Here is a 12,321-nt window from a genome sequence, read left to right as displayed (position 1 = left end):
TAGACCCTTAGTTCTACTTTTAAACCTCTTCTGAGTTTCAGCATTTATCCCAGCATGCAGGCCAGTTCCTGTTTCCATTGGTGCTCTTCAGATGGCCAAGTGGCTCTTTGACAAAGGGCTCTGAATTTCAGAGGTGTGGAGCACCTACCACTCCTTTGAGCCCATGTGCATATGAAAATATAAACAGAAAGATAATTCTCCCCTCCCCTTAAACCTGCTCTCTCCTGGAGCACCCCACACACACCGGCTTGTGATCACACACGCAGAAAGAACATTTTATTTCAGAGGGGACGGAAGATTTCCCTTTTGTGACTAGAGATGTATAAGAAGTTGGCTAGTTCCTGGGGGCCAGCGTGAGAAAGCCCTGATGTCATATCCAATGCATAATCAAGGTACTAATTAAATCACCATCCTCCCCTCCGACAGGACAGCTCAGCCAAGTAGAGGGGAGAGGGGAGAGGAAGATGAATGCACCCAAACAGGTTTGTAAGTGTGCTGCATCCTGACACAGAGGGCCAGATCCCCAAGAGAACTCAGTCTGGCCCCTCCATTTAGGTGCCTACAGCAGAGCTGAGCTGTCTGGAAGCTTGGTCCCAAAGCACTGAGCTGCTGCAGGGTTGCACACAGCTGAGAGAGCAAGTAATGCTTGTATGTGCTGGGAGCAGGTTTAGGGAGAAGTAGTCTGGATTTGTGCAACCGCAAAGAACCCCAGGGCAGTAGTGGAGAGTAGCAAAGAGGGACCCAGTCATTCCAATCGGGTGGAGGTTTTGAGGCTTATGTAAATCCCTGGCCTTTCAATCTCTAAAGCCACAGGCCTCTGCTGTGTAAGCTAAAGCAGATCTCCTTTAGCTGGCAGATGTAATAGGTCCTTTATCTACCTTGTGGGTTCAGCTACTAGCTCAGGGGCGGGCAAACTTTTTGGCCTGAGGGCCGCATCGGGTTTCATAAATTGTATGGAGGGCCGGTTAGGGGAGGGGGTTGTGGCCTGGCCCCCACCTCCTATCTGCCCCCCTGGGGCCCCTACCCCATCCAACCACCCCTTCTCCCTGTCCCCTGACTGCCCCCAGAACCCCTGCCCCTGACTGCCCCCCCCATCCAATCCTTTCTCTCATTCCTGATGCCCACCGGCTTGAGCTGGGCCACACCGTTGCCACCGCACAGCTCAGAGACAGGGTCAGACCTGGCTCTGCAGCTGTGCTGCTCCAGGAGCTCACAGCCCCACCGCCCAGAGCATGGTGCCGGCAGAAGAGCAAGAGAGCTGAGGCTGCGGGGGAGGGGGGACAGCAGGGGAGGGGCTGGGGGCTGGGCAGGATGGCTGTAGTTTGCCCACCTCTGTACTAGAGGACACCATCACATTTGCTTCTTTGTACACAGAGCCAGTACATTACACAGTGAGTGCCAGTGTTCATGGCAACGTCTGTGACTATATCTCCCTTGCTGAGCAGCATGTGAGCCGGGGACTCCCTGTGTTTCTTCCTCCAATCTCTTGCAAACTAGGAGTGTATGCCCTTTGTTCCCCACAACGATCACACAACACGGCTTTCCCCTGTGCCTAAACACAAGGGCCAGCTACCCTGACACGAGCATGGAGAAATGGTGACCCCAGAGGGGCAGAGGGTGAGGTGCCGATGGGGAAGGAGATGGGGAGCAGCAGGCTGACAGCACAGGAGAAAACCTGGTGTAATGTGGCTAAGGAGTGGGATGGCAGGGGGCCAAAGGGCAAGTGGAGGTACAGACGAGAGATACCCCATATCAGAGCAAGTACAAAGTGATGCTGGTGTGAGAAGGAGAAAACCCTGGAGGATGTAAGTAGGGCCTGGGCCTTTTGGAAACCCTTGCACGGGGAGGGGGAAGGTATCGATTGCCCACCCAGAGTACTGTTCCTGGAGTACTGCGTTGGAAGGATGCCAGCTCGGCCCAATCCCCTCTTTGCCCTTGCAGTTGATGCTCAGTGCAACCGTGGCTGATGCCCGCGGGCAGTGCCCCTCTCAATTTCAGGAACTCTTTTCTTCATCTTGCATCTCGTGTTTGCAGCACATGGTAGAGACGTCTCCCCGGCTGGGAAGCAGGGGCCTGATTCTGATCATACCCTGGTGTAAATCAGGAGTAACCCCACGGGGCCCCGTTCCTCTCTCACCCAGGTGTAAATCAGGAGTAACTCCATTTAGGTCAGGGGAGCTGCACTGGTGTCAAACTGGGGTGAGTAAGAGGAGACTCGGACCCGTTGTTTTCTGGGAGGCTGAGCGTGAGCTTTGCTTTGGATTAAATCTCTTTGCGGTCCCTTTGCTTAGACCAATATCTCCCATGAGCGGTTCTAGCCATTTTCCAGCGGGTCCCTTGCCCTCTCTCTGCACAGGCTCCACCCCAGAGTCCGCCGGGCGGTGCTTCATTTAAAGAGGCACTGCCCGGTTGAAAACAAAACCCGGGCTAAAACGAAGCCGGGGCCCGGCCCATGGGAATAGCACCTCGCACGCGAAACTGCTTTACCCGGGCACCTTCCCCCCCGCAGCGCCAACACCCCGCAACCAAGCTGGGCTGCGCTTTTGGTCGCTTCTCAGGAGTGCATGTGCCCGGCGCTGCAGCGTCCGCCGTGCAAACCTCTGCCCCGCAGCACCGCGGGTTCGCCCCCCGCTGGGAGTCTGTGGCGCGGGGATCGGGGCCTCGCCTAGAGCTGAGCAGCCACAACCTGCTTCCCCCGCAATCGCCCGTTCAAATAAAACACCCCTGGGTGCGTGTCTACGGGTTTGGGCGGCGCGGCCCCTTTAACACCCCCCTCCCCATTGGGTTGTGCTCGGCAGCCGCGCCCCTTGCCGGGCAGGTTATAAAGCAGCCGCCGCGCTCCAATCCCGCCTCCCCGATAGACGCAGCCGCTGGAGCAGTCGCGTAAAGCAGCAGGAAAAGCAGCGCAGCATGCCGGTGGTTCTCGGGTACTGGGACATCCGCGGGGTGAGTCTGAGCTATTTTCATTTCCCCCTGGGCCTGACTCTCTAGCCGAGTGGGGTCATGTCTCCGGAGGCTGCTGACGCTGGGTGGGTGGGACCCTACCAAATTCAGGGCCATGAAAAATATGTCGTTGACTGTGAAATTGGGTCTTGTCTGTGCTTTTAACCTCTACTGATTTCATGGGGGACACCGGTGTTCCTCAAATGGGGGGCCCTGACTCAAAAGGGGGCTGCAGGGGGTCACAAGGTAGCTTTAGGGGTTTGTGATACTGCCACCCTTACTTCTGTGCTGCCTTCAGAGGTGGGCAACTGGCAAGTGGTGGCTGGTGGCCGGGCAACCAACTCTGAAGGCAGCTCCCCGCCAGCAGCAGTGCAGAAGTAAGGATGGCAAGACCATACTGTGCCAGCCTTACTTCTGTGCTGCTGACTGGCTCTGAAGAAGTACCACAACCCCCCCCCCCCCACACACACAATAACCTTCTAACTTCCCCACACACACACACAACTCCTTGTTGGGTCAGGACCCCTACAATTACAGCATGCTGACACTTCAGATTTAAATAGTTGAAATCATTAAATTTGCAATTTTAAAAAATCCTAGGACAGTGAAATTGATCAAAATGGGCCATGAATTTGGTTGAGCCCTATTGATGGAACCTGCTTGTTAAATATGCCATACAGCCCACCTGTGCCTCCTTGCAGCAAAAGGAGCATGTGGCCCCTGCTGCTTTCCTGCATTGTTTTCAACAGAGCCCTCTGCTGTTGCAAGAGTCTCTGTAGAAGAGCACCCAGAAAAACAAAATAAGGCTGCCCCTGTGCTTTGGCCCAGGGGGTCTTTAGGGATCTGTAGGTGGCTCTGGGGCTATGGGACAGGCGTTGGGGAAGTGGCCTGTGTTCATAGGTGGTGAGTTACATGGGCCAATGGTGCCCGTGCTCCATCAATATTTAGGAACGTGGGCCTGGCTCCACCAATGTTTGGGCTTACCATGCTTTAGGGAGGCCCCCATGCTTCAGGGGGACATAGGGTCCAGGGCAGCCTGGGGGGTTAGTGGGGAGCCTGATGCCGGCAGCAGTGAGCGATTTGGCCCCGGTGCACCCCACTGGCTCCTCGCATTGCCATGGGCAGGTAGAGGGCCAAAGCCCCTGGCTCAAGATTGGAGGTGGGGGAGGAATCTCACTCCATTATCTATTTCCCTTCCCACTCCAAGGGGAAAATGCAGAACAGGGATGGTCCCAAGCCACTGGAAAGCAGAAACAGCCTTACACCTGAGCATGCCATCGCCTGCTCCCACACACATGGTGCTGCCCACTGTAGCCCTCGTGCCTTGCACGGTATCCATGTGGGAAGGGCTCGATTGCAAAACGGTTACACTTGCAAGCCCTGTGTGCAGCTGGGGGTGGTAGGTTTTGAGGTTTGGCTGGCACTGGGCACCAAACTGCACTTGTTCGAGCCTGCCTTGGTGGGGAGCTCATAGCGGTTTTGGGGGAACTGACGTGAGTCTGGAGTTGCCGGCCTCTGGTGGCAGAGTGCTGCTCTGGTGGTGGTGAGTTCTAATCCAGCTCCTCTCACTGACTATATGTCCGCAGGCAGGACTGTTGGCCTAATGCAGGGTTATTTACATTGTTTGAGTACTTGATTTGGCTGGGGCCTGGTCTTCAGGTGATACCCATTGGGCACCCAAAGTTAGAAGCCATTCTTTAGAAACTAGATCTTAATCCGTGCCTCAGTTTCCCTACCTGCAAAGATGTGTGTGATGGAAGTGGTGGGGCAAAGGAGACTGACCTGCCTTTTGTATGGGCTAAGATGTCTAAGCACTTGAGGACGAGTGCCGTAGTGACTGTCACCAGGGAGGGGACTGATGGGTGAAAGAGAAGTCACTGCTCCCTTTCATTGCTGCAACCACAGTGACCCGGCTCCTGAAAGACAAACAACGACCTTCGTCAAAGGAATCTCTTGGGGTTGAATTTCCAGGCTGCTTTTGGGGTGGGCGTGGGGGAGGAGGGACGATGAAGTTTGTTCAGTGAACTCCCTTGAGGCTGAAGAATTACATTAGACCAGGAAGACTCTCTCTCCAGCTTGCAGGCTGCCAGTGACTCTTTATCATGTCTCCTGTGGCTCTTGCAGCACATAATTAAAATACTGATTTAAATATTAACCAATCAGGATGCTTATGCTAGCCAATTGTAGTTGCTGAATTAATACTTGCACTGTCATTTTGCTGTGAGAATCATATAAGCTGTAGATATTTCCTGCCATACTGTTTAAATATGAATATATAGTATATATATATAGTACTATAGTAAATGAAATGAGTTCACACCCTTGTGGCTCTTCTGGGTAAAGCTGATGGCTAACTTGACTCCTGTAGCCCGAGGTCGGAATCCCCCTGCTCTAACGCAGGCTCTCACGTTGCCCTGGTCTTCTCCCTGCAGCTTGCCCACTCCATCCGACTGCTGCTGGAATACACGGGCACCGCGTACGAGGACAAGATGTACAGCTGTGGGGAAGGTGAGTGGTGCAGGCAGGGAGCAAAGCTAGCCCTCCCCAGCTCATTGAGTGCAAAGCTTCCTGAGGGGCCAGGAATGGCTCGTTTGTGTAGGAGCTCTGCTCCCAGCTCTGCGGAGACACCCCTTTCCCTTGCCAGGCGAAAGGCTCTAGTGAGCCTGCTGGTGGCTGTGAGGGCTTCTTGCCTGGCTGACTTGGACTAGTCACAGCTCTGTGCAGTCTGAGTCTCCAGGGAGCAAAGGGCTTCCTGGTCCCTACAAGAAATTCTTAGCATGAATCTCCTTCAGTGGAATGCCATGCATTCTAGAGGGTCATGTGCTGCCGCATGCTGACCTGGTGTTTGGTGGGGTAATGTTTACACTAAGGAAGTAGGGAAGGGATCCCACAGTTCTTGGCTGTTGGACTGGTATCTGACAAACCATGTAGTCAGAGCTGGATTAACCAACATACCAATGAGGCCTGAGCCAGCCTAGGGCTGCTAATCTGCCAGTGTCTGGCTGTTAGACCTAGCCACTAGGAAATTTAGAGTTAACTCTTCATTCATTCGTTTCAGGACTGTGTCCTGTCTTACCAGTCTCCTCAAACACCTGCTCCTAGCTCTCAGCAAATCCCACTGCACTCTCTAGAATCTAATTTAGTGAATGGACTAATAGTCTGTCTTTAAAGACAGCTAGAAAACTACCTGTTGCAAGAAACATTTTCCCATAACAAACTCACGAGAAATTTGCATGCTCGTTAGCTTGGGTTTTTAATCCTCCATCCCTGGCATGTGCTCTGGATTCTCATGGTGCCTGAGTACTTTCAGCATAAAGGGACTTGCTCCAGATGACCTCCCCAAATATCTTTGCTGCTCTTGTGAGGCAGTTCAGCATCTAAACACTTCTTACCAGTGGCTTAGGCTATTGCTACCATGGAGAAGCCCCCCATTTTATCCTGCACCAAGTGGTTAGGTGTTGTGACAGGGTCAGGCCAGATGGCTACAGGAGAGTGATAGAAGGCAGATATATTCGCCCCAGATTAAGTAGGTCTCTTTTCCCTGGGTAAGGTAACAGGGAAGGTTCCAGAACAATCAGGAACTTTCTGGAAACAATTAAAGCAGACAGGCTGATTAGAACACCTGCAGCCAATCAAGAAGCTGCTAGAATCAATTAAGGCAGGCTAATCAGGGCACCTGGGTTTAAAAAGCAGCTCACTTCAGTTTGTGGTGTGGGTGTAAGGAGCTGGGAAGTGAGAGGATGCGCTGCTGGAGGACTGAGGAGTATAAGCATTAACAGACATCAAGAAGGTGTTGGGAGGAGGCCATGGGGAAGTAGCCCAGGGAATTGTAGCTGTTGTGCAGCTGTTCCAGGAGGCACTTGAGACAGCTGCAGTCCACAGGGCCCTAGGCTGGAACCTGGAGCAGAGGGTGGGACTGGGTTCCCCCCAAACCTCCCAATTGACCTGGACTGTGGGTTCTACCAGAGGGGAAGGTCTCTGGGCTGTTCCCCAACCCACGTGGTGAATCTCTGAGGCAAGAAAATACACCAATAAGTGCAGGACCCACCAAGATAGAGGAGGAACTTTGTCATAGTGTATGTGTTCTGACATCCTCATTGCATGTAGCTCTAATAGTATCTGTCAGCTGTAGTCCATGCTACTGCTTAGCACCTGTTGCATGCAGCAATACAATCTTAGGCTGGCATCATGTAGGATCAGGGGAAGTGACGTTGGGTTGGTTCACTCTTCAGGGTTGGGACAGAACTTGGTACTGCTGACCTCCAGGGTGAATAGTGAAGCTGGGTCATTACCCCCGAGTGCTCTGCTGAGCACAAGTAGTAATTTAGGGTATGTCACCCTGCAAAACGTGTTCGCCTGGGCTGGCTAATTCAAGTTGCCTTAACTTCTTGGTTAAGGCAGTTGTAGTTCTAATGTCAAGGAGCAGGTAGACTTAAACACCAGACTCCCCTCTAGTCTTTGGTCAACAGATTGAGTTAAAACTACAACTGCCGTGTCTGTGGTCATTAGGATTTTAACTTGTGGTAAGGACACTTTCTCTTGGTGTGAAAACACTGTTAGTGTTCTCATGCCCTGGCCAAATTCTAACTCTTGTCACCACATTCTGCCAAGCTGAAACTGCAGAGGAAGACCAACTAGATTGAGAACACCCCGCATTGTGCCCTAACATGTTGCAGAGGGTTGTGGTGAGCTGATGGGACTGCCCCATCTCACCTGAGGGGCAGTAAGTGTGCATGGATCACTGCTCTTATTGGCCAAATAAAGTCCCAGTATGCTGAGAGGTTTTGTACTCAACACTGCCCTCTAGAAACCAAGAAGGCTTATTTCCTCTTACCTGGTGTAGGCTCTTTTAACCTGTATTCCCAGCAGGTGTAGTTCCACACTGGTTACAGCTCTCTGGTGTTATCCAGGCCAGAGTTTTTGGACACACTGCAAGTTGAATTGGCTGACAGTGGACTTTGAGTTTATTATTTACAACTCTGTCAATAACTTAACAGGGTGGACTCAAGTTAATTGGCAGCCGACTCAAATTACAACAGGTCCTGAAACTGTGTACCTGTTCTAAAGAAAGCTGCACCTGTTTTAAGTTAGGGTGCAGTTTTTTTTAAACTGGCTTAGCTATACTGGTGTGAAGGGCTGTGTAGACCTTTTTTATTTCAGTTCAGACCAGACTTATAGTTAGGTGTGTTTCATTTTAGCATGACTTAAAACCAGAGTAAAGGGGAGCCACACAGCTTTTTGCACCAGTTTAACCTTCACCAGGTTAGAAATTTCACCTTAATTTAAACCAAAGCAGCCTTCTTGTGTAGACATGGCTACTTGATGACTGGGAGAGAGCTGGCCTGGAAGGATTCCGGCTCAGGCCCTCTTTGACTTAGGACCTGACTTTCAAGAGTGCTGAGCCCCTGGTATGTTCTCCACCTTCAGTGAGCTGATGTTGGTCAGCACCATGGAGAATCTGCACCACAAGTGTGTGCCATGCTGCCCCAAGATGCTAGGGGGAGGAATTAGGTGGATGTGTTGGCATTGGCCTGGGATCTACCCTCGCTGTTCTCCTTCCAGCTCCAGACTATGACAAAAGCCAGTGGATTAAGGAGAAGGAGAAGCTGGGACTGGATTTCCCAAATGTATGTAGAGTTACTCTGGGTGGGTGGGCAGGCAGGTCCTTCCTTGGGGTGTGGTGGGTTTGGGAGTTTCACTGATTAAGATGGATTCTGGGTGGGGACCAATGCTGGGGTATCAGTGGGGTTCTTGTGCAGAAGTAGCAGGGAGGGGGGAGTGTGGGAGCCGGAGAAGTGGGAAGAGCTTGCTTACTAACATTGCCTCTGATTGCCCTTCCAGCTGCCCTACCTCATCGATGGCAAGAACAAGCTCACGCAGAGCAATGCCATCCTCCGGTACATCGCGCGCAAGCACAAGTTGTGTGAGTATCGGTGGGGGGAGGTCTGGGCCTCACTAATGATCAAGGGGCTGGGATTTGGCTGGGTGGCTGCTGGTGAGCACTCTGACATTTGTTGTGTTTCCCAGGTGGCGAGACGGAGGAGGAGATGCTGCAAGTGGACATGCTGGAGAACCAGGCCATGGATTTCCGTATGAGCCTTGTAATGATCTGCTACAATCCTGACTTTGTGAGTTCATCCATGCTGTCCTGGGGGCTGCAACAAGACCTTGTTGATTTCAGGACAAATCCCACTCCAATACTATGCTATTGGCACACACAGCATTTTCCATACTACATTGGGTCCATTTAGCTGGTATTCTGTTTCTGGCTCAATACTTAGACCATTATTCACCTGCCCCTGAAGGATTGAGTCACTTGCATAATGCTGTACTGGCTCTCACAGGTGACCTGCCCTGAAACATGATACTGCTCACCCTTAGATCCCTATTATGACAATGGCAAACTCCAGGTGCCCTTCCCACTACAAGAATTTACTGTACATTGGGTGGGCACAGGGTTGCCTTGGTCTAATCCACAGCTGTCTCTGAAAACTTTCCCTCTTCCTCTCTGCAGGAGAAACTGAAGTCTGGCTACTTGGAGCAGTTGCCTGGGAAGCTGAAGCTGTTCTCTCAGTTCCTGGGGAAGAGGAAGTGGTTTGCTGGGGAGAAGGTACATGGTGGGGGTGTGACTGGGGGAGGGGCATGGGAACATACTCAACTGCCCTGTGTCACTTCTCTCTTCTTTCTCCAGATCACTTTTGTTGACTTTGTCATGTACGACATCCTGGACCAGAACCGCATGTTTGAGCCCAAGTGCCTGGATCAGTTCCAAAACCTAAAGGATTTTCTTGACCGCTTTGAGGTGAGGTTTGCCCTGACTCCTGTAATGCACTGCTCTGGTTATCCAGGGACAGCCCAGCTGCAAACATTAACTCCTTTGCAGAGAACTGGGCAACAGGCAAAGAATTTCATTTGCTAACAGATACAGCAGCTGCCAGAGCTATTGCTAACAAGTACTTGTTAGTGCTTCTGGTGGTAATGGAAATGTCAGACTGCCCCCCTCTGGTACCAGTAGGGCAGACAACTCTGGAGGGAGTGAAGTCGTCTTTGCTCTGTAACCACACAGGTTTTTCCCCTCCCAGTGCCCTGTAGATTTGCTTCAGCCCTGACCGAGGCCTTCCTCTGAGAGTCGTCTCTCTCCTTGGCCATGTATCTGATGGGCTCTCTGCTGGCCTCTGAGGGACGGGCTACCTCCTTCTCTAATGGAGAGGAGCCACATCTTGGTGTCCTGCTTGCTTGGTGATCTTGGCAGACACTCTTCAGGTGGCATTGGCAAGCTGGGATGGGACACTCCTATCCTGTGAGCCCTCCTAAGCAATGTCTCTTGGGATTCCCAAAGTACACTTGCTCCTGTTTTACTTTGTCCTTGCTCTGTATGTTGTTGGCCATGAGCTGCTGTGGAAATGGCTGAAGTGGCAGGCACTGGTTCCAGGTGGAAATAGGTGCTGGGACAGAAAGGAAGCAAAAGCCATACTTGCCATTAGTAGTTTTCTATATTATCCCAGCCTGACTCCTGCCATAGCTTCAGTGAAGCAAGAGAGGGTCCTTGTATGTGGAGACTGGCCCATTGCCCCGATCCAGTCTGCCAAGGTACAAGGTAGTATCCGGGAGCTGGTTATGGATTCCTAACTTTGGCCTGGGCCAGGGCCAGAGCAGAGAGCAGCAATGGGGCTGCTCTAACCTGTGGCAGGAGGCAACAGTCCCTAAAGGATTATATTACAACTGAGGATGTGCTCTGGCCACTCCCTCCCTGGGGACTGTAGGGAGGAGGTACAGGAGCCAACTTTGCACTCAAGGGGTCACCACTATTCAGTGCTGGGGGAAACCCTAGCTAGTTGAGGGTGTGGCCACTCCTTGAGCAGCACAAAGGAAATAGGGCAGAAAACATCCCACCATTCCAGCAGGTATAACTGGTTCCTCAGGGACTTGCTAGACATCACACTGATCAGACTCCTGACCGGGGGATGTGGGGGACTCCCTTTGGTGTGGCCCAGAAGAGGCTTCATATTCATGTTTCAGGGGGTTAAGGCTGTGTTGTGAGGTGGTTTGGGAAGCACGGTCTCCCCTCTCCTCAGGGCTCTTCCTCTGCTCTCTCCTTTCTCTTCTCCTCCCCCCTCCCCCCCACTCCCCCAGGCCCTGGAGAAGGTCGCAGCCTACATGAGCTCTAGCCGCTTCATGAAGACTCCCGTCAACAACAGGATGGCCAAATGGAGCAACCAGAAGAAGTAGATCTGTGTGGAAGGGAGGGGCTGGAGAGGAATAATCCAGAGCCCCTGTCATAACTATAAAGGGAAGGGTAACAGCTGTCCTGTGTACAGTACTATAAAATCCCTCCTGGCCAGAGACTCCAAAATCTTTTTCCCTGTAAAGGGTTAAGAAGCTCAGGTAACCTGGCTGGCATCTGACCAAAGGACCAATAAGGGGACAAGATACTTTCAAATCTTGGGGGGAGGGGGAGGGAAGGCTTTTGTTTGTGCTCTGCGTGGGCGTGCGTCCTCTCTTGGGACTGAGAGGGACCAGACATCAATCCAGGTTCTCCACATCTTTCTAAACAAGTCTCTCGTATTTCAAACTTGTAAGTAAATAACCAGGCAAGGCATCTTAGTTTTACTTTGTTTTCTCAACTTGTAAATGTACCTTTTACTAGAGTGTTTATCTTTGTTTGCTGTACTTTGAACCCAAGACTAGAGAGGAGTCCTCTGAGCTCTTTAAGTTTGATTACCCTGTAAAGTTATTTTCCATCCTGATTTTACAGAGATGATTTTTACCTTTTTCTTTAATTAAAAACCTTCTTTTTAAGAACCTGATTGATTTTTTTTTTTTCCTTGTTGTAGATCCAAGGGGGTTGGATCTGTATTCACCAGGGAATTGGTGAAAGGTTTCTCAAGGCTTCCCAGGGGAGGGAATCCATTGGGATGGTGGCAGTGAACCAGACCTAAGCTGATAGCTAAGCTTAGAAGTTTTCATGCAGGCCCCTACATTTGTACCCTAAAGTTCAAAGTGGGGATACAGCCTTGACAGCCCCCACTTGCTGTTTGTGTATGGACTCCCTCAGATCAGATGTTGTGAGGGGGTGGACAGTTGAATATGTTAAGTGGCGGCTTCAGTGAATTGCTCTGTGGAACAATCACTAAACGTGTGTAGTGACCCTACTCTGAAATGACCAGCCAATAAATGTTTAGTAATTGCACAATGGCTCCCTCTTGCTGAGTTACCGTAGCCTCCCTGGAGGAAACCAGCCTCTCCAGTGCTGCCTCTTCCCCACGTCTGTTCAGTTAACCAAGCTGGGAATAGCCAAGTACCCAGCACCACATCACATCTCCTACAGGGCATCAAGACCAAATCCTGCTTTGGCTTTGATGCCTCTGCAGTTGTCAG

At 51.5% G+C, this 12,321-nt stretch overlaps 1 protein-coding gene across 1 annotated transcript; it reads left to right on the top strand.

Moving 5' to 3' along the window:
• The first annotated feature begins 2,788 nt into the window (after window positions 1-2,788).
• On the top strand, window positions 2,789-12,133 carry LOC117877227 (glutathione S-transferase Mu 1-like). The gene is made up of 9 exons (XM_034770114.1): window positions 2,789-2,946; window positions 5,376-5,451; window positions 8,506-8,570; window positions 8,785-8,866; window positions 8,971-9,071; window positions 9,458-9,553; window positions 9,635-9,745; window positions 11,077-11,211; window positions 11,963-12,133. Exons 1-8 carry the CDS (start codon window positions 2,911-2,913, stop codon window positions 11,170-11,172), a joined length of 663 nt encoding a protein of 220 aa, XP_034626005.1. The 5' UTR covers window positions 2,789-2,910; the 3' UTR covers window positions 11,173-11,211; window positions 11,963-12,133.
• Window positions 12,134-12,321: the final 188 nt, after the last annotated feature.

The sequence above is a fragment of the Trachemys scripta genome, chromosome 4, assembly GCF_013100865.1.
Source record: "Trachemys scripta elegans isolate TJP31775 chromosome 4, CAS_Tse_1.0, whole genome shotgun sequence".
NCBI classification, from domain to species: domain Eukaryota; kingdom Metazoa; phylum Chordata; order Testudines; family Emydidae; genus Trachemys; species Trachemys scripta.
Note: the sequence above shows the minus strand (reverse complement) of the source record. Positions and strands in the feature narration are given on the sequence as shown.